The 20005-nt window shown below is 43.8% G+C and overlaps 2 protein-coding genes across 3 annotated transcripts; both read left to right on the top strand.

The window, feature by feature from the left end:
• Nucleotides 1–238: 238 nt before the first annotated feature.
• On the top strand, nucleotides 239–8979 carry LOC133132903 (cyclic nucleotide-gated olfactory channel-like; the record flags this gene model as incomplete). The annotated part of the gene is made up of 7 exons (XM_061248706.1): nucleotides 239–345; nucleotides 841–951; nucleotides 1168–1320; nucleotides 1803–1910; nucleotides 2469–2575; nucleotides 2723–4073; nucleotides 8862–8979. Coding segments are annotated over exons 1-7 (2055 nt in total), but the record flags the coding sequence as incomplete, so codon positions are not given.
• A 1517-nt stretch (nucleotides 8980–10496) lies between these two features.
• nup62l (nucleoporin 62 like) lies at nucleotides 10497–19908 on the top strand. Of its 2 annotated transcripts, none has more exons than XM_061248700.1 (14): nucleotides 10497–10651; nucleotides 11304–11595; nucleotides 11710–12019; nucleotides 12571–12703; nucleotides 13250–13342; nucleotides 14330–14452; nucleotides 14918–15022; nucleotides 16570–16693; nucleotides 17293–17437; nucleotides 18091–18140; nucleotides 18327–18461; nucleotides 18907–19018; nucleotides 19365–19431; nucleotides 19734–19908. In XM_061248700.1, the coding sequence occupies exons 2-14, from the start codon at nucleotides 11312–11314 to the stop codon at nucleotides 19823–19825; spliced, it is 1773 nt and encodes a 590-aa protein (XP_061104684.1). In that variant the 5' UTR covers nucleotides 10497–10651; nucleotides 11304–11311; the 3' UTR covers nucleotides 19826–19908. The 2 variants fall into 2 exon arrangements, with proteins under 2 accessions (XP_061104684.1, XP_061104683.1); XM_061248699.1 differs by having other exon boundaries at nucleotides 12571–12715.
• Nucleotides 19909–20005: the final 97 nt, after the last annotated feature.

The following is a 20005-nucleotide window of genomic DNA, read 5'->3' as shown; positions in this document are numbered from 1 at the left end:
TGGGTGTGTTTATGTATTATTGCATGTGTGGCTGTATTTCTGGGTGTGTGACTATATCTCTGGGTGCATGACTTTATTTATGGGTGTGTGGCTGTGTCTCTGGGTGTGTGACTGTATTTCTGGGTCTGTTACTGTATTTCTAGGTGTGTGACTGTATTTCTGGGTGTATTACTGTATTTATGTATGTGTGACTGTGTCTCTGGATGTGAATGTGTCCTTTTCTCTGCAGACATACAGGATGACTGGCCAGGTGGCAGAAAAAAGTGAGGACCTCTCGCCCCATCGACTGTCAGTGAAGACATCTGTGGAGGAAGAGCCTGAGAGAGCAGAGAGCACTCTGAGTCGGTACGCATTTCTCTGTTTTGTCTGTATATGAATGTACACATGACACTGTACACCTATGTATATTCATCTAAGAATTCTATGTGCATTTGAGAAAATGCTTATATTCTTCAATTAAATGAACAACATTTTGATTGAATTAGCTCATTCACTATTTGGGCCTGATGTGTCACGTGGGCCAGAAAGAGCCATTGCTGTACTGTTTAATCTTGGCTGGGCCCAGGTTCGGGTCTCCGTGTTTCAGACCCCTGTGACTCAATCTGTTCCAGGACTTATATAATGAATCTTCCTTTACCATGAAAAGTGGGTGATCAATTCAGGGTGATGTAAAGCAGTAATTTTTCACTAAAACTCACCACATTATGTAGATGTAGAAGGAGGGATTATTTCAGCAGTTAGACTGGGGCCCCTTCGCCTACTCTTTGTGGTAACTGCCATAGGATTGGTTTAAAAATGTTTGTGTAAGATGGGATTTGTCCCTGTCCTTTTTTTCTGCAGAGTGCCGTCCGTCAATGATGACACATCCTCTGAGCTACAGCGGGTGGCCACCATTGAGCCCAATGGGGTCAACTCCCGCAACTCTTTCCGTGGCAGAGGGGCCATGTCACGGTGAGTCTGACCGAGTCACAGTGAGAACAGCAAAGGCCAAGGTTGTGTTCAGTTCCATTTCAGTGGGTTCATTTGTCTGTTTGTCTGTTTGTGTCAACTTGTTGATGGTATTATTTATAGGTATATAATATTTTTTATGAGTTAATATATCTAATTCATAAGCAATACCATTTGATCATTTGCACCGATAACTGAATCTCCTTGTCTGGGTGTCAGGTTGGTGAATTTGGTGGTGACTCTGCGAGAATGGGCTCACAAGAGCCTGAGGGAGGAGGAGGAGCGGCCAGATTCCTTCCTGGAGCGTTTCCGTGGGCCAGAGTTGCAGGCCGCCCCAAGTCGCAACAGTAACGATGGCAAGGGGGACTCGAAGTATGGCCATCTCTCAAAGTTTGTGTGTGTGTGTGTGTGTGTGTGTGTGTGTGTGTGTGTGTGTGTCGAGCTGCCTTTCATGATGGAACATTGTGCTGACTCAGGTATTGTGAGGTTGACAGGCAATACCTACAATACTTAGGACTATCTGCTTTAGGAGCTAATGGGTAGCTAGGGGATACAGTGGTGTTCATATATTTTCATATTTTCTAACATGATTAACAACAATGAACACTAGTGTGGCATTTTCTGTACCTTGAGTTAAAATAGTTCCAGTTAGTGTCATTTGTAGGGATACATTTTTAGAACTTTTGCAACAATCGGGCCAATGATTTTAGTTTCAAATGTATTTTTTGTATTTGTATCAATGATATAGTATTTATGGAATGCTGTAACTTTTTTCGTAGTCTTAATAAACCATATGATGTCAGAATGTAGTTATTGTGACAGAATTTACACACTGTCTCTCTCTTTGCCAACAGAAAAAAATCAAGCATCTTTGTTGTGGCAGCCTCAGATGATTTCTACTATCGCTGGCTGTTTGTAATTTCTCTGGCCGTGCTTTACAACTGGTGTCTCTTGGTGGCAAGGTATGGAAATGTATCTCTCCCTTGTACCTCCTTTGAGTCATTGCCTTGCAAATAATCAGATCCAAGGAAGGAGACTGCATGATTACTTTCCTGAGATCTGAGCCCCAGCTACACATGATCATGATTTGGGTAAAGGTTAATTGGCCATTGGTTTATTCACATTATTCACTTATTTTAAGCACATATCTGAATATCTCACATTATCTGATGAGGCTCGATCTGAAGCAATAGTGAGACGCTTGAGTAGACATTTCAGAGACTCGTAATCTAGATAACCCAGGGGACACTATTTGTGGGATAATCCTTCTGTTCTGAAACCATGCCCTGATGTATGTCCTGTCCTTACATGATGATATGTCCTTACATCTTTTTCATTTATGAATCTTGGGATTCAGCACTGCATGGGCTTTTTGTCAGCCTATACTATGAGCCTGATCAGGACACAATGCTGTGAAGGAAGGGATGCACTTCCAGGATTGTGCTTCTGCTAACCTGTAGGTGCTGCATCAGTAAGAGGTAGGGATTAAGCAAACAAGCACTTTTCTTTCTGTCCTGCAGGGCTTGCTATGATGAGCTGCAGATGACTAACTGGATCATCTGGCTGGTGTTCGACTACGTCACAGATGTTGTCTACATTATGGACACCTTTGTTCGGCTGCGAACAGGTCAGTTCATCCTTGACTTGAATGCAAGGTCGCTGTAGTGAACTGAGCAACTGTTCACTAGAGACTTTGGTCTTTGGTGACAGTATTCAAATGAAGCTTATATTACTTGATCCCAGCCTTGGTTGATGGTGGTGTTGTTTCCTGTAGGCTTTCTGGAACAGGGTCTCCTGGTAAAGGACCCGAAAAAGCTGAGGGACAGCTACATCCACACACTGCAGTTTAAGCTGGATGTGGTGTCCATCATTCCCACTGACCTGGCCTATTTCGCAACAGGCATCCACACTCCCCAGTTACGCTTCAACAGGCTGCTGCGCTTCCCCCGAATGTTTGAGTTTTTCGACCGCACCGAGACACGCACCAACTACCCCAACATCTTCCGTATTTGCAACCTGGTGCTCTACATCCTGGTCATTATCCACTGGAATGCCTGCATCTACTTTGCAATATCCAAGTCACTGGGATTTGGCTCTGACACGTGGGTGTACCCCAACACCTCAAACCCAGAGTATGGCTCACTGACCCGTAGCTATGTCTACTGTCTGTACTGGTCTACCCTCACACTCACCACCATTGGGGAAATGCCAGCGCCTGTCCGGGATGAAGAGTATCTGTTTGTGGTCTTTGACTTCTTGGTGGGTGTGCTGATCTTCGCCACGATTGTGGGTAACGTGGGTTCCATGATTTCGAACATGAATGCCACGCGAGCAGAGTTCCAGGCTCGCATCGACGCCATCAAGCACTACATGCAGTTCCGGCGAGTCAGCAAAGAGCTGGAAGTACGCGTTATCAAGTGGTTTGACTACCTGTGGACCAATCAGAAGGCGGTGGATGAGCAGGAGGTGCTGAAGAACCTGCCCAACAAGCTTCGGGCAGAGATTGCTATTAACGTGCACCTGGAAACCCTAAAGAAAGTACGAATCTTCCAGGACTGTGAGGCCGGGTTGCTGGTGGAGCTGGTACTCAAGCTCCGTCCCCAGGTCTTCAGCCCCGGCGACTACATCTGCCGCAAGGGCGACATCGGCAAGGAGATGTACATCATCAAGGAGGGCCGGCTGGGGGTGGTTGCAGATGATGGCGTCACACAATTTGCTCTCTTGACAGCCGGGAGCTGCTTCGGCGAGATCAGTGTCCTCAACATCCAGGGCAGCAAAATGGGTAACCGGCGAACGGCCAACATACGGAGCTTAGGCTACTCTGACCTCTTCTGCCTGTCCAAGGATGACCTGATGGAGGCCGTGACGGAGTACCCCGATGCCAAGCGCGTGCTGGAGGAGAGGGGGCGGGAAATCCTGGAGAAGGCGGGGCAGCTGGACGAGAACGCGGCCAGCAGACCAGTGGTGGAGGAGGTGGAGGATAAGGTGGTGCGGCTGGAGAACTCATTGGACACGCTGCAGACGCGCTTCGCCCGGCTGCTCAACGAGTACGCGTCCACACAGCAGAGACTCAAGCAGCGCATCACTGTGCTGGAGCAGCAGCAGCAGCACACTGGACCTGTGCTGTCGGTCCCGGCAGAGGCAGGAGAGAGCAGCAACGCTGCTGAGTGTGGACCTGAGAAGGGTGGACCTGGCAAGGGTGAGCCTGGCAAGGGTGGACCCAACAAGGGTGGACCCAGCAAGGGTGGGTCTGGCAAGGGAAGCAACAAGTCCTGACCATGACCACTGCCTACAGAATGCTTCATAATCTGGCACGCACAAATATACAGTGGGCTCCAGAATTATTGGCACCCTTAATACATATGCACAAAAAAATGCTGCAAACTAAAGAATATGTGGAAAGTAGTGAGATTTACTCATGATTTCATGGAATCATCAAGCAAATTTGTACAATGAAAAACTGGTTTCACAATTGCACAATCCATACCTGGTTTAATACTTGCAAACACCCAAGTGCAAACACACCTGCCAAAAATTACAGCCATGAATCTTTTCCTGTTATTTGTGATAAGGTTAGAGAATACATTTTTGGAGATTATTGTTAAGGGTGCCAATAACTTTGACACCTATGGTTTTCAGAAAAAAAAGAATGAAAAAAGATTATTGTTATTATATGTTGCCTTTTTTCTTAATTTTTATGAAGGGTGCAAAGAATTCTAGAGCCCACTATATTATGTACACTCATACAGTGTTTATTCTATCATACTACTCCACCTTTGTACACATAAACCTACTGAACTGCAATACTGAACCCGAATTTCCAGTCCCAACTGAAGAAAGCAGTCCCCTTTCTACTTTTGCTTCCTCCAAAGCTGCGTTAATAAACAGCCTTGGATAACCGCAGCGGAGAATGGCTGAAAGGCTGGAGGCACTTTGGGGCAGGAAACTCTCCTCAGGGCACAGCTTGTACTGGAAGAACACACACCGTCTCTTGGACAGCTCTTCAAACTCCCCCTGTGGTGTGTGTCTGGGGGTGTGGTTTACGCTGAGGCTGACTCAACAGTCACAATAATTTTCCAGTTTTGTTCCCCTGAGCTTTGTGTTCAGTGAGCAGCCACAGCCCAGAGCGTCAGTTCCACTGGGCCAAAATGACATCTGCAGCAGAGCTCACCAGTGAGCAGCCATGGCAACATAGACTGGGCATGGTGGGAGGAGTAGCTCACGTGTCTATTTACTGTACTATGCATTAAGAAATTATAATAGCACACATAACATTACACAGGATGTACAGGAATGGGGCTCTCAATATATTGTTGCATACAGAGGGTGAGGAAAAGAATGCTTTGTATTCCTGTTACAGGAAACACACCCAAGCTCCACTGCAGCATCTGCTTGCAACCACTGGCAAAGATGCAGATTTTACCAGCTGGTCCCAGAAGCATATTGTGTACTCAATGTCAACTCATGTAAATGTAGTATTAATGGTGCTTGTGCTACCACAGGTAAATGTAATGTCATTTATTTTGGTCATTACATTTGCGCCCCTGAAAATGTTAGCAAGATACATTTGTATTTTAATTTTAAGATTGCTATCTAATTTATTCCAGGAGCTGAAATTATCAAAAACATTCTGACTGATCCCTTTGTAACTTTTTTTGAGGACAGTAACTTATTATGCAGGAACAGGTCAATTAAAGCCCATTATTCAGTTGCATATACTATATGCATTTATATATAAATATATATGGGGCTATGCATGAAACCAAAGTGTATAAAGAATACTATTAAATAAAAGCTGAGAATGTGAGAATTTTAACCCGATATGAATTGTTTTATTACAAGTCAATACAAATTGTGAAGTACAGAGCCAAATCAAGAAAAAAGAAAATGGAGCTCATTGTATACAGTGACTTCAGAAAGTATTCACACCCCTTCACTTCCTGCACTTTATTGTGCTGTAGATTTCATTTTAAATTGATACAATTGGCATTTTTGCCCGTCAATCTACATTCAATAACCCATAATGACAAAGTGAAAGGATGATTTTTTTTTAGATTCATTATAAATCCAAAACTGAAATCTCTAATTTACAGTATTTTATTTAAGTATTCACACCCTTTGCTGTGACACTCTAAACTGTGGGCAGGTGCATCTTGTTTTCTTTAATTATCATTGACATGTGTCTAGAACTTGATTGCAGTCTACCTGTGATACATTTGATTGATTGGACATAGTTTAGAAAGTCACACACCTGTGTATATACAGATCCCACAAATCACACTGCATGTCAGGACAATAAAAAAAATAAAAAATAAAAATAATAAATGATAATAATACTACAGGGCAAAGCTATAAAACCATTTCTACAGCTTTAAGTGTTCCCAGGAGAAGAAGTTTGCAACCACCAGCACTTTTAAGTGGATAGGCTACAGCAGAAGACCAAGAAGTCAAAAAAGTAAGTCCAATAAATACCTAATAAAGTTCTCACTGAGTGTATGTAGAGACCCATCCAATCTGACATAGATAGAGGATCTGCCAGGAAGAATGGGATGAACTGCCCAAATCCAGGGGCATGTTCTGCTATGTTTTGCTATGTGTTTTGCTTACTGTGTTGAACGTTTTCTTCCCAACGGTGTGAAACGTTTTGCAACAGGCTTTGAGGTATGTTTGTTCCTTTTTGGTGGGTGTGTTGAGGGTATAGCCCGAATCAGTAATGACGTATGCCTCTGCTTTAAAGGCTGGAGAACGCCTTCTCAGACGCCATAGGAGCAGCCGTACTGTCAGTCCACCCAAGGTTTGTAACAGGATGTTCAATGTGCCACCCTTTTATGTTTTAAAAAAACTTCTTGTTACATTTTGTTGGGGCTGAACGTGGCCCGGGTGTGCAAAGCTTGTAAATTTATCCAAGAAGACTCAAAGCTGTAATTGCTGCCAAAGGGGTTTCTACAAAGTACTGAATTAAGGGTCTGAATACTTATATATATATATATGAGAGATTTCAGTTTTGGATTTTTAATAAATTTGCTAAAGTGTTCTAAAAACATGTTTTCACTTAGTCATTATGGGTTACTGAGTGTAGTTTGATGCCAGTTTTATCCTTTTAAAATTAAATCTACAACATTTTTGTTGTACGTCGCTCTGGATAAGAGCGTCTGCCAAATGCCAATAATGTAATGTAATGTAACATAAATTGTGCAAAAAGTGAAGGGGTCTGAATACTTTCTGAATCCACTGTATATAGATTTGGTGCCCAACACCGGGCTGCTCATATCTAATTCCCCTTATTTTGAATGTCTAATTGTCTGCAACCGAAGCTGTACAGTATACACGCATTAACCCTGCTGCCAGGGAGAGTGTAGACATCCATGGTTCTCCAAGCTGACATAGAGCAGAGTCTGAGAAAGACCTTTTCATATGTGGTTTTGACTGCAATCTACAGGCGCTTGATCAACCAGCAGAGGTCACAAGATAGGAATGCACTGAGAACCCGAACCAACTGCACCGATTTTTAATTAAAATAATGAGTCATCTGTGGTCTATAGTTATGGGCCTACAAATACAACACATTTTACATTTCTTTGAAAAAGCCTCATCTGACCACCTGTCCTGTCATTCCTTTCAATCCCCAAAGGGTGAGAGCGAAGGTCTGTATCAAAGCAACTTTGTGTTTATGCATCAGTATGTCAAGTTATCAGTTTAACAAATTGCATATTTGCATGTTTTGGTTAGTACAGCGCAACTCAATTGTTCCTGAAAGCAGATGCCTGCAGATGCAGCTTGCTGTCTCAGGCCAGGTTTATGCAGTCCATTGGCCGGTTCATGGGCAGAGTGACCTCCAGCTCCTCTTTCTCAGAAAGGAATTGAGCCGTTCCTTCCTGGCTGTGTACAGGGTGGGGCAGATGCAGGCCCAACCTACTGCACCAAGAAACAGAGGAAGGCATACCTGAGTCACACTATAACGTGGAGGAATGAGGAATCAGGGAAAGGGTTAGGGGAAAATGTTCAAATTCAAAACAGCCAAAGATGTAGACCAGCAACAGAGGGTTGGAAATTGGTGGATGAGTCACATGACCAAGAAGGAAGACCTTCTTACTATTTTGGTGTTCTCAGATCAAGGAACTTCTCTTTCACATCCAGGACAACTTCAGAACACTTTGTGCCAGGCAGTTTTATTTTCACCTAAAAATGAAAAATGTTTGGTTCCATTACCATGTTCCTGCAATGCATCCTTAAAGTTTTTGGGAGCATTTTATGTCATCTGATGTGTGCAACACAGAAGCTGTGGCGGCAACGAGCAGAGACAGTATTTACCACCATGCTTTCACAACACCTGGACGAAGGGTCCTTTCCGCTCATGCCCAAAAAGATGTCCTCTGTGCCTACTCGCTGCTTCAACACGATGTCATACCTGCACATGAACAGAGACAGTAACTCTAACAGTGTAATGTGTGTATGTGTCATTAAATATGATATACAATAACATGTAGAACAGACTGAAAGGCTTTAAAATGTTTAGTTAAAAACTTTGGATCCTTTTTTAAGTAATTTAAGGTAATGCTGTGATGTGCTTCACAATGTACACATACTCTGGCTGTGGCCGTGGGTCAGTGATGTCATCAACCTGGGCCGCTTCAGGCACTTCCTCCTCACTCCAGATGTCTTTGCTGTTGTTCTTGATATAGGCTGATGTGGCTGAAGACAAATGGATGCATTAATGACATATTTGGATGATGAATGCCTTAACCCTGAGCATTTGAACTCCTGCTTTCAACAACGTAGTGAAACTATTGAAATACTGAATAATTTAGTAAGTTGTTGATACATTAAGGGCTGATTTCACGGACATATTAAGCTTATTTCTGAACTAAATTGAGTTTTTTTGTAAAACTGGCCAGTTTGAGAGAGAGAGAGAGAGAGAGAGAGAGAGAGAGAGAGAGAGAGAGAGAGAGAGAGAGAGAGAGAGAGAGAGAGAGAGAGAGAGAGAGAGAGAGAGAGAGAGAGAGAGAGAGAGAGAGAGAGAGAGAGAGAGAGAGAGAGAGAGAGAGAGAGAGAGAGAGAGAATCTTACCCACTTTACTTTCGGCAGATTTGGCAGGACCAATGTGTCCTGGCCCTAGCTTTCCAGTGGATGGCACAAACTACAATTGAAAATCATAATAAAAACCTTTCAGATAGCTAATGTCAACAAAAATAGAATGCTAGCTATGGAAAACGTGTCAACACTCCAACACAGCTAACGTTAGGTTAACAAGCATGTTGTTTTTTCAGCGTTACTGCAAAAATGCTGTACCTGACTTTGCTACTGACGACCTTAGCAAGACAGAAACACATGTCGATCCCTATCATTAGCAGCCAGGCACTTTTAACCATGAGCTGCATTTTTCCATGTAATAATGGTAGCGTTACATACTGCACAATCCTCTTCATCGTCTTCGTTAGGTGGGTTTAGCAGGGCTGAGAGCGCGAGTAGATTATTTACCGAACACAACCCCTCCATCTTCGGTTTGTAAACGGACACACAAATTCACAAAGTTGGCAACTTATTTAAATAGAATGACAAGTGTACCGAGCTAACGTTAACTTTCCTCTGATGAGATATTGGCAGGGACTTTTGGTGCAGACAAACACGTCGGTTTCCAAGGCGACGGGGGTTGCCAGATGTGTGGATGGACTGCCCTGATGGATAGGTTAGGTCGTCGCTGTTCATGCCTTCTTTTATGTGCATAACCACACTCAAACACTGCAGTCCTTTTCTCAACATAAGAGGTGTGCGGTCAGCGGAAAACACTGATATTGTTTCATTGAAAAAGAATGGCCGTGCGTAAGTCAAGTTTCCATGTATATGAGAGACTGCTGTGCTGAATGGGTGAAAGCCTACATGTTTGAAAATTATTAGAAATGATAAAATATCGATACACCTGTTTCCAAACGTCCAGACAAAGGGAAGCTCTAAAATCAGTATGAATTCCTAATTTGATTAAATCATATTCTCAACTGAAATGATCCATAATAATATTTAAAATACAATTCCCCGAATCGAAATAATACTCGCCTCGATGCTTACAATACTTTATTTAAATAATCTTTAAATACTAAGAACATTCTAATAAATATTAATAAATAATAATACATTTTTATTTTCCGATTGCTTTACAACCAGAAATCACAAATCACCAGCACTACTGTTCTGCATTAACATCTGTTGTCCTCAACTGACCCGATTAGCATATTCTTTATAATGTATCCGCACCCTGCATAGTATATTGAAACCTCCACATTTTAGTTGCTCCGTTTCTTTCTAAATCTTCTCAAAATGGGGAACTTTCAGTTTATCTGGCAACACTAAAGGCGTCTCATACTCTGCCTGTTTGAAGGAGGTTGAAGGAACTGTCGCTATTTACATTTTACATTTTAATGAAAGATTACTTAAATGGCTCGTACAATTAAATGTATTTATTCATTTATTTATTGGTGAACGATGCAGCGAAATAACGGTCAAACTTCAGAATTTTGTCCAGGGTATGGAGGTGTAAAGTGCAGGCAGGTGCATAAGAAAGTGTGCAACCGGCATTGATGTAGTTAGCACACCGAGAAGCACCAATGTGGGTCCTTCAATTGTGCTTGACGCGGATGTGACAGTCTTGCTGCCGCTATTTTGTTCGAAATAGTTCCGATCTTTGGGTTGGGAATTGGATAAACAGTCTGTAAGTTATGTTTAACTATATGAATTAGCTAGCTACTATATCTGATATGAAAGAAGGTATTGTGATGTTCAGGATTATCTACAGAAAATTATTAAACGCTGTATTTTCGAATTTACCTTGTAAGCACTAACTAGCTAGCTAGCTAGCTCCGTATGGCGCACATTACAGATCGCTGCTGGGCTAGGTAGCCAGTTATACTTATGAATTGTTTGCATTGGTTTCAGTTTTATTATTAGCTAGCTAATTATGTTAGCTAACGGTACAGTATTTATATACGAGTGACACGTAAGTAACTGAACTATATTGGTGTAGCTAAAGGTAGATGGATTGCTACCATTAACTTACTTGATAGAAAAGTGGTTAACGTTACTGTAGCTTCTTCGCTAAGTTAGCTAGTGGTAGTCTACTGTTTACTTCATCGATGCCGTCCTGTTAAACAGAATTAATGTGTTATTATATCTACCCAATAGATAAGCAGTGGCTTGGCTAAGTAAAATGCTAACTGCAGTAGGTTAGCAAGCTAATTACTTTGCACTTTGCGTGTCTAATCACCTCCTGCTAAATAGTCATCTGTCTATATCTTGTCAGTTGTCAAATTAAATAAATATTCCAGTGTAACGGAGCCTTCTTGCATCTTGCAATTGTTCTTCAGGTAGAAGAATGAGTTTTAATTTTGGTGCCAGTGGCACTGGATTCAGCTTCGGGACGCAAAAGCCAGTTGCTGGGACCGCCCCTGCCACTGGCTTTGGTATGCCTACCGCTTCCACTGCCGGCGTGGGTGGTGGCTTTTCGTTCGGAACCCCAAACCAATCTCAGGCCCCTGCCGCTGTCCCTCAAGCCACCGGGATGTTCTCATCTCCCGCCCAAAGCAGCACTGGCACGACTGGCTTCTCATTCGGCACTCCTGCAACAAGCGCTGCGGCAGGGGGCGGTTTCAGTTTTGGGTAAGCGCACTGTTTGTTCGCCGGTAGTTTGTATCTACATCTGTTTTGCAATTGAATACATGTCTAGCGCCTCAGACCATGTCATGTACATTTTATCTCCTTCTCATTCCGCAGCACCAATGCTTCAAAGCCCACGCTGGGTGCGCCAGCAGCCACACAGCCTGTCCCATCGGGACTGACACTGGGTATGGCAGCCTCTTCCCCAGCGGCAGGATTCGCACTGGGGGCTGTGACCACCCAGACCACCGTGGCTCCAGCTGGTGCAGGGTTCAGCTTTGCCTCTACTGGTGGGATGGGAGCCCCGGTTGCACAGACTCCGGCCCAGCCTGCTGCCACGGTGGCGCCGACTGCGGGGTTCTCCTTAGCGGGAGCCCCTGCCACCCAGCCCCAAGGAGGATTCAGTTTCGGGGTACCTAAGGTCCAGGTAAAGTTGCAAATGGTTGGAAAGTTTCTGGTAAATTCCCAAAAAATTTCCATATGAAGTTGATCTTGGGAATTTTACATTGGTGCATAGTGGTATGTTTTTGTTAAAATATACCAATTTAATCTAATGGAAAATCACAACCCTGCTCTTTGCATTCTTCATTTCATATTTAGTGTGCTCTTGCATCTAATCCACAGATGTCAGTGTCCGATTTAATGGGAATTCAGTAGAAATAATGCAATCCTCTGCATACACAGTGCATTCTCCAATCAGAGGAATGCATTATTCCGACATTCCTGATTTCTGCTGTTCAGTGAAAGAATCCCGTGTAAAACGTAAACTAATACAATTAAATATTTTGCAATTATGTCTGTGTATGATAAGGTAGAATGTTTGTGTCTGTAAGCATATAGCATGGTAAATGCAGCTTGTGCTAATAACTCCCACAATTTCCCTTATGATTCCCATATTTTCCTGTTCACTTGCATATTCCCATTAATGCCCGTGGGAAGTTTCACCTCCTGAATATTCTGGAAATTTTGCTCCTCCAGGTCCAGGCAATCCCCACCGCTGCTCCCACAGTTGCACCAGGAGGGGGTGGGTTCTCGTTTGGGACCACCACCACTGCTGCACCTGCCCCAGCGCAGCCTTCTGCCACCCTCTCCCAGGTGGTTCAGAACCCAGGTGAATCCACAGGTCTGCAACGACGCAATGCAGCACATGCATCTGCCCCAACTTCTCATGGATAATATTACTATAGGACTGTAGGGCATTAATGAACCTGTACATCAGCAGGTCTAATACTTCAGCATGTGGAAGAAGGCCTTAAAACTCAGCGTCATCTACATTCAACTCCGTCTTAATTTGGTGTGATTGATTTAGCTCCTAAATACATTACATTACAAGGCATTTAGCAGACGTATAGTATAGTTAAAACTCACCAAACAGCTATTATTAAGTGTATGGCATGTATTACTCATCTGGTGGCGCTGTTACAACCCTACTAATGTTTGATTGGCAAAAGAAATGCATGGCTATATATTGGTACAAATAGTAGTATATAAATGAAACTTACTGTCTCTCTCGAGTCTAGTAATTGAAATTGACTTGACGAATGCTGTTAGTCCAGTGAACCTCTGTGTTATTGTCAATGTTTTAAACCAGTTGTGTAAATGTAGACATGGTTGGTGAGAATGGGAGTGACATCTGTTTTTGTCCCATTATTCTCAGGTCTGACTCTGGGTTCAACAGCCCCTGGGACTACAACAGCCCCAGGGACTACCGCCCAGGGGGGGGGCTTCTCGTTTGGAATCAAACCATCAGGTATGGGGAGCTTGGAGCAGTGGTCACCCCTTAATAATCTAATCAAATAAAATGTGGTGCGGCGGCTATTTGGTGCTTGTTAATGGCTTTTTTAGTCAAAGCTTTTAACCAGTCTGCAGTGGTCTGTGTGTGTTCAATGAGGGTCCGGTGTGTGTTTAATCAGTGTACTGTGTGTCCTGTGTGTGTGTTCAGTCAGTAGTGTGCTGTGTTTGTTCAGTCAGTAGTGTGCTGTGTTTGTTCAGTCAGTAGTGTGCTGTGTTTGTTCAGTCAGTAGTGTGCTGTGTTTGTTCAGTCAGTAGCGTGCTGTGTGTGTTCTGTCAGTAGCGTGCTGTGTGTGTTCAGTCTGTAGTGTGCTGTGTGTGTTCAGTCAGTAGTGTGCTTTGTTTGTTCAGTCAGTAGCGTGCTGTGTGTGTTCAGTCAGTAGCGTGCTGTGTGTGTTCAGTCTGTAGTGTGCTGTGTGTGTTCAGTCAGTAGTGTGCTTTGTTTGTTCAGTCAGTAGCGTGCTGTGTGTGTTCAGTCAGTAGCGTGCTGTGTGTTCAGTCAGTAGCGTGCTGTGAGTGTTCAGTCAGTAGTGTGCTGTGTGTGTTCAGTCAGAAGTGTGCTGTGTGTGTTCAGTCTGTAGTCTGTAGTGTGCTGTGTGTGTTCAGTCAGTAGTGTGCTGTGTTTGTTCAGTCAGCGTGCTGTGTGTGTTCAGTCAGTAGCGTGCTGTGTGTGTTCAGTCAGTAGCGTGCTGTGTGTGTTCAGTCAGCAGCGTGCTGTGAGTGTTCAGTCAGTAGTGTGCTGAGTGTGTTCAGTCAGAAGTGTGCTGTGTGTGTTCAGTCTGTAGTGTGCTGTGTGTGTTCAGTCAGTAGTGTGCTGTGTGTGTTCAGTCAGTAGTGTGCTGTGTGTGTTCAGTCAGCAGTGTGCTGTGTGTGTTCAGTCAGCAGTGTGCTTTTTATTTTCTATTGTGTTTTTGAATGGTTTCCTCCTTCTCTCTTGGTTCACTAGCCACTCCAGCTCCTGCCACCACTGCGCCAGTGAGCCAGCCGGCCCCACCAGCTCTCTCCTCCCTCTTCTCTGCCTCCACAGCAGCAGCCCCCATCGCATCCACAGCAACAACAGGTTTCACAAGTGAGTGCCTGCTTATCCACCTACAGGGACCTGTACACACCTGCCAGTTTCAGTGAGGGAACCTGTAACGGTGCGCCCTGTCACGTTGAACCGTCACTTACTTGACTCTCCATACATAGCCCTATAGCGTACGTTACCTTTAACTGATCTATGTTCCCTTTTTCTCACATATACTGTATGTATATAGCCAGTGTGTTTTCTTTTAAGTTCACAGTTGCTTTACGACGAACACCACCAGCACTCAATGGGTTGAATGGTTAGCTGCTAGCATGCAGCATTGTATTCTAAGCATTCCCTGTTGATACCGGTTTGCCTATCCCAAATTCAAATAGTGTTTGTAGGTGTTTGTAATCTGCAGATAACTCAAGGAAACCAGAAAAAGTCTTGAATCCAGTTGGCTGTGAGCTGTGTCAGAGGCACTGCCTCCTGTAATGTGCCGTCTCCCTACATTCTCCTGGCTTACAGTGGGAATGGCGACCGCTGCTGCAGCTGCAGCCCCTACGACCACCTCGGCTGCCGGCTTCATGCTAAAGCCTCTGGGAGCTGCAACCATCAGCACAGCCACAACAGGTACTGGGGACTTGGGTGTACGTCATAGGACCATGTCGTATGCCTAGAAATAATTTCTCATCACCAATTTTAGGATGGAGGTTAAGACACCTATCCCGCAATTGCTCCCAACCAGCTGATTGGTACCTTGCATGGCAGCCTTTTAGTGTTGGTGTGCGAGTGGGTGTGTGTTTCGGTGAATTTGGGGCATTAATTGTAAATGCAGTCCATTTGCTATTTACCGGGTGTAGCATAAATGTTAAGGAGCTTATAACTCAAATTCCGTTCAAGTTTCAGATTCCAGTCCTTGCTAGAGTAATGCAAAGTAAAATAAAAACATTAAAAAGAGTTAATAATTTGGGCCAAAGTAATGTTTGGCAATTTAATTCTCGTTTTATTTTCTTCTAATTTGACCGAAAATAAATCTTAAACTATGTGGAAATAAAAGAAAATAAATAAGTAAAACATTAATCTCTCACTTCAAGGTTTATGATAATGTTTATAAACTTGAAGAAACTACTTGAAGACATATTATGAAATGTGTGGCCTTAATGGGTATGGGCTGTTATCATCATAAACTGTTATGAGTGTCTGGAAGCCCCTTGTGCCAAATTTTGTGCAGTAATTCAAGATCTTAAATAGACTCCTGCATTATATTTCATAATTATATAAAAAGTCACACTAAATCGATCTTGATTTCATGAAAGTAGCCCTCCAGCTCAAAGTAGTCAAGAGTATTGTACCAAAAAACTAAAATTATACATTTATTCTGAAAATGTCAAGGCATGGAAAATCTAAATTTAACCCAGGGTCCACAGTGACAAGAATTCTCTGGCCTAATTGCCAATAAAATGTTTTAGTCTCATTGCATGTCTCCTCCCATAGTTTCATGCGATTTGTGTATATAAACAGTTTAGTTACAAGACCGGCATCCTGGGATCAAATCGCAAAGGGAGTTTCCATTTTGCTATTTCAGCTGTTAATCCCTGTACCAACCTTATGTCTCTCCCAGTCTCCCGCCATCTCCTCCTGCAATTTTCTTGTGGCTGGTACAAGAATGGAGGTAGTGAGGCGGTCCAGGCCACGGCCATACAATCCTGACATCGTTTTAAAAAACGATTTTATGTCTGACTTGAAATGTGTGTTATTATAGTTATTTGCATTTCTTTGATATATATTTGGCGGATGCGTAGTGGATAATTGATGCTTATTTCAACTATTTCTAGCCACTTTAATTTATTTATATTTTACATATGACACTACTATTAAACTCACTGTTTGCCCATTGCTGGCCAGAAGCAGATGGGCTCCTCCTCTGAGCCTGGTTCTGCTCAAGGTTTCTTTCTGTTAGTCAGGGAGTTTTTCCTTGCCACTGTCACCCTAGGCTTGCTCTGAGGGTGTGAGCTCTTTCTAAAGCGGCTTTGTGACAATCTTGAAAAATTGAATTGAACTTTGCAGTCACTTTAAGTTCCGTAGAAGAGGCGCGATGACGCTTGTATGGCTGTGTGTGTTTCTACTGTGCATGACGGTTCAGACTTGCTGTGCGTTTTCTCCTGTTGCGGGTTTAGCTGCTCCTGTCTCCGGTGCTGCCACGGCGTTCTCTCAGTGTCTGAAGCCTGCGGCCCCCACTGTCACTGGACCTGTGGCTCCCATCACCAGCACAGCCATCTCCACCACCATCGCTGCTGCCAGGTACAGACCCTGCCCACAGCGCTGAGTATCCAGCCTCGCCCTGTCGGCCTGGCCTTCCCTCTCCTCTCTCTGCTCAGCCTGGCGCCGTCCCTCTCCTCTCTCCGCTCAGCCTGGCAGTATGGTCCAGGCCGTGTGTCTCCTCTCTGAGATACTCGCCTCTCATTTATACATATAGCAGTGGGCATTAGCTCAGGAGGTAAGTGCAGTGTGCTGGCGGTCTAAGGGTTGCCAGTTCGATCCCTGCTCTGGGTAGTGTCCCTGAGCAAGACATGTAACCCCCAACAAGCTAACGCATACCAATCAGCTCCCAACAAGCAACCATGGCAGCCTTTCACCGTTGGTGTTTGAATGTGTGTGAATGGTTGGATGAGATGGTCCTGGACTAAATGGTAAATAGACGTCCTTATGCATATTTCAACTATCTCCAGTCACTTTAATTTCCATAGAAGATGCAGAAGGCAATGGGGTGTAGTGCTTGAAGTAGAAACTGGGTTTGAGGATAGTTTACTTTTGTTCTATAGGTAGTCCATTTACCATTCAGTCCAGCAGCGTCAGTCTTTAGTTGCAAATCCAGGCTTTGTAACTTTCCCCCCCTCCAGCGCACCTCCAGTGATGTCATACGCCCAGCTAGAGGCTCTGATTAACAAGTGGAGTCTGGAGTTGGAGGACCAGGAGAGGCACTTCCTCCAGCAGGCCACACAGGTCAACGCCTGGGACCGCATGCTGCTGGAGAATGGAGAGAAGGTATGCACCCCATAAAGGCTTTCTGTTACCATAGGTGCCACCCTGGCCTTGTGTCCAGGATGAGGGGCGGCCTGTAGCATAGTGGTTAAGGTAAATGACTGGGACACGCAAGGTCGGTGGTTCTAATCCCGGTGTAGCCACAATAAGATCCGCACAGCCGTTGGGCCCTTGAGCAAGGTCCTTAACCCTGCATTGCTCCAGGGGAGGATTGTCTCCTGCTTAGTCTAATCAACTGTACGTCGCTCTGGATAAGAGCATCTGCTAAATGCCAATAATGTAATGTAATGGAAGTGCATCACTTTTCAGACCCTCTCAGTAGTCAGTATTGTTAAAAAAAACCCCACTCCTGTCTGTGTTCAGCCCTTTGGTCTCCCCTTTAAAAAGTAAATGTATAAATATATATTTTTGTAGTGATTTTTCACCACGGCTAATGCAGTTTAGTTGTGATTGTCATCATTATATTTTTTGATGCATGATGGTTAGGTTCCCCGTAACATATTTTTTGGTTTGGTTTTGGTCCTTCCTCCAAAAATGACTGACTTTCTAACCTAAACATCATTGGAATGGTTTGACAAAATGAGGCCTAATGGATACTACTACAGTTAAGGAAGCCCGGAATCCTCCGCCTCTAACCTGTGCTGATCTGTCTGTAGATCACATCTTTACACAGAGAGATGGAGAAGGTGAAGCTGGACCAGAGAAGGTACAGAACTCAGGCCGTTGACTGTCTGCATGCAAACACGTGCTTTGGAAGATTTCGTAAACCTGTGTAGTAATAATGTGGTTGTCACTGTAATGTGTGTAACGCTGAGGAAGTGGACCGTGTCTGAACGCCTCTTGAAGAGCGGTGCTGGTGTATGACCTGACTGAGGTTTTATCTGGACGATAGGCTGGACCAGGAGCTGGACTTCATCCTGTCTCAGCAGAAGGAGCTGGAAGACCTGCTGTCTCCGCTCGAGGAGTCGGTGAAGGAACAGAGCGGCACCATCTACATGCAGAACGCAGACGAGGAGCGCGAGAGAACGTAGGTCCCCATCCCTGAGTCTGAGAACATCCCACATCTCGCTTAAAGACGAGCTGATTTTGTAAATTCTTCATAACCGAGCGAACACGTCTTAAAGTATATATTGCAAAAATCTTTTTCAATTTAAGTACCAGCAGGCATGTATGTCGATCAAATGTCTTATCGATTTTCAGTTCCCCTACAGTCAATATCATTTTCACACAGCGGCATACATCCTCATTTGATGTCCCCCTCTTTGTCAGTCTACCATTTTTCAGTGCTCCTAAAGTGTCTTATATAAGTATATTGATTTCTGAGACCTCTTCGAAAGACCATGTAGAGCAGACTTACGGTGTATGTGAAGGAGGTAATCCCAATAAAAACACTGAGACTGTTTGGTGGGCCTGCTGACAGGTAGATGTCTCCCCCCTCCACTCTCCTGACTGGCTGGTGTTTCTCTCCGCAGGTACAAGCTGGCTGAGAATGTAGATGCCCAGCTGAAGAGGATGTCCCAGGATCTGAAGGAGATCATTGAGCACCTCAACACGTCCAGCGGGCCTGCCGACACCAGTGACCCGGTATAGCCCAGGGCACTATGGGAGACTGGCTAATCTAATTCAGATTTTTGATGACATTGATACAGTCTTGGCCAGAGGTGCACAGCGAGGGCCGATCTGTTTCAGGATTTTGTGGCAACAGGTGTTTCATAAAGATTTTACTGATCCAGTACAGGAGTGATCCATTGTAGTTTATAGAGTGGTCAGAACTAGAATTAAGGTAACTGGTTGGAACTAAAACCAGCAGGACCGGAGTTATGCACCCCTAGTCTTGGCTCATTGTCATTAACTTTCTTTGAATTAATATTTGTAATGAATGTGGTTGGAATTAATAGTGCATCACTCCTCTTTCACTGTTCTCTCTCAGCTTCAGCAGATATGCAAAATCCTGAACGCACACATGGACTCTCTTCAGTGGATCGACCAAAATTCAGGTATTTGGAGGGCCTTTTCATAACGTAAACGTCAGATACCAAAGGGTTGCAGGATAGCGGTTCTGCTTGTTCTACGATGAGAGAGGCTAATAAAATGGTGGTTACAACAGGACCAATGTAGTCTTAATGACGTGGAGATACTTGTTTCTTTGTACTTTGTTAATGGTCATATCCATGGCTGAACTCAATTTCCTCCTCTGTGAAGTTGAATTAAGTAAATTGTGTTTGAGTTTTCATTCTCACAAAGCCTGTAAAGTATGTTTGTTTATGCTTGTGCTATGTGACCTGCCTTCTTCTCACAGTGCTTCTGCAGAGGAGGGTAGAGGAGGTGTCCAAGCTCTGCGATAACCGCCGCAAGGAGCAGGAGAAGAGCTTTCGCATCACATTCGAATGATTTGTTTGTGTAGAAATATAAATATCTAAGCAATTAAAATTATTTTGTTTGTTTTTTGTTACAATAAAGGATTTGACTTTTCAGTATTTGTCATTGTGTTATTTATTGTAAGGAACTGAAATCACTTTGCATTAAAATTCATTGAACTTAATGTTTTGCATGCATTTACTGTACTCTAAA

The sequence above is a fragment of the Conger conger genome, chromosome 7, assembly GCF_963514075.1.
Source record: "Conger conger chromosome 7, fConCon1.1, whole genome shotgun sequence".
Lineage (NCBI taxonomy): Eukaryota > Metazoa > Chordata > Actinopteri > Anguilliformes > Congridae > Conger > Conger conger.
Note: the sequence above shows the minus strand (reverse complement) of the source record. Positions and strands in the feature narration are given on the sequence as shown.

Coding starts and splice junctions, on each gene's coding strand:
- nup62l (XM_061248699.1), top strand. CDS start 11,312: ATGAGTTTTAATTTTGGTGCCAGTGGCACTGGATTCAGCTTCGGGACG. Junction 14,453..14,917: donor AGCAACAACAGGTTTCACAA/GTGAGTGCCTGC, acceptor CCTGGCTTACAG/TGGGAATGGCGACCGCTGCT. Junction 18,462..18,906: donor GACGAGGAGCGCGAGAGAAC/GTAGGTCCCCAT, acceptor TTCTCTCCGCAG/GTACAAGCTGGCTGAGAATG.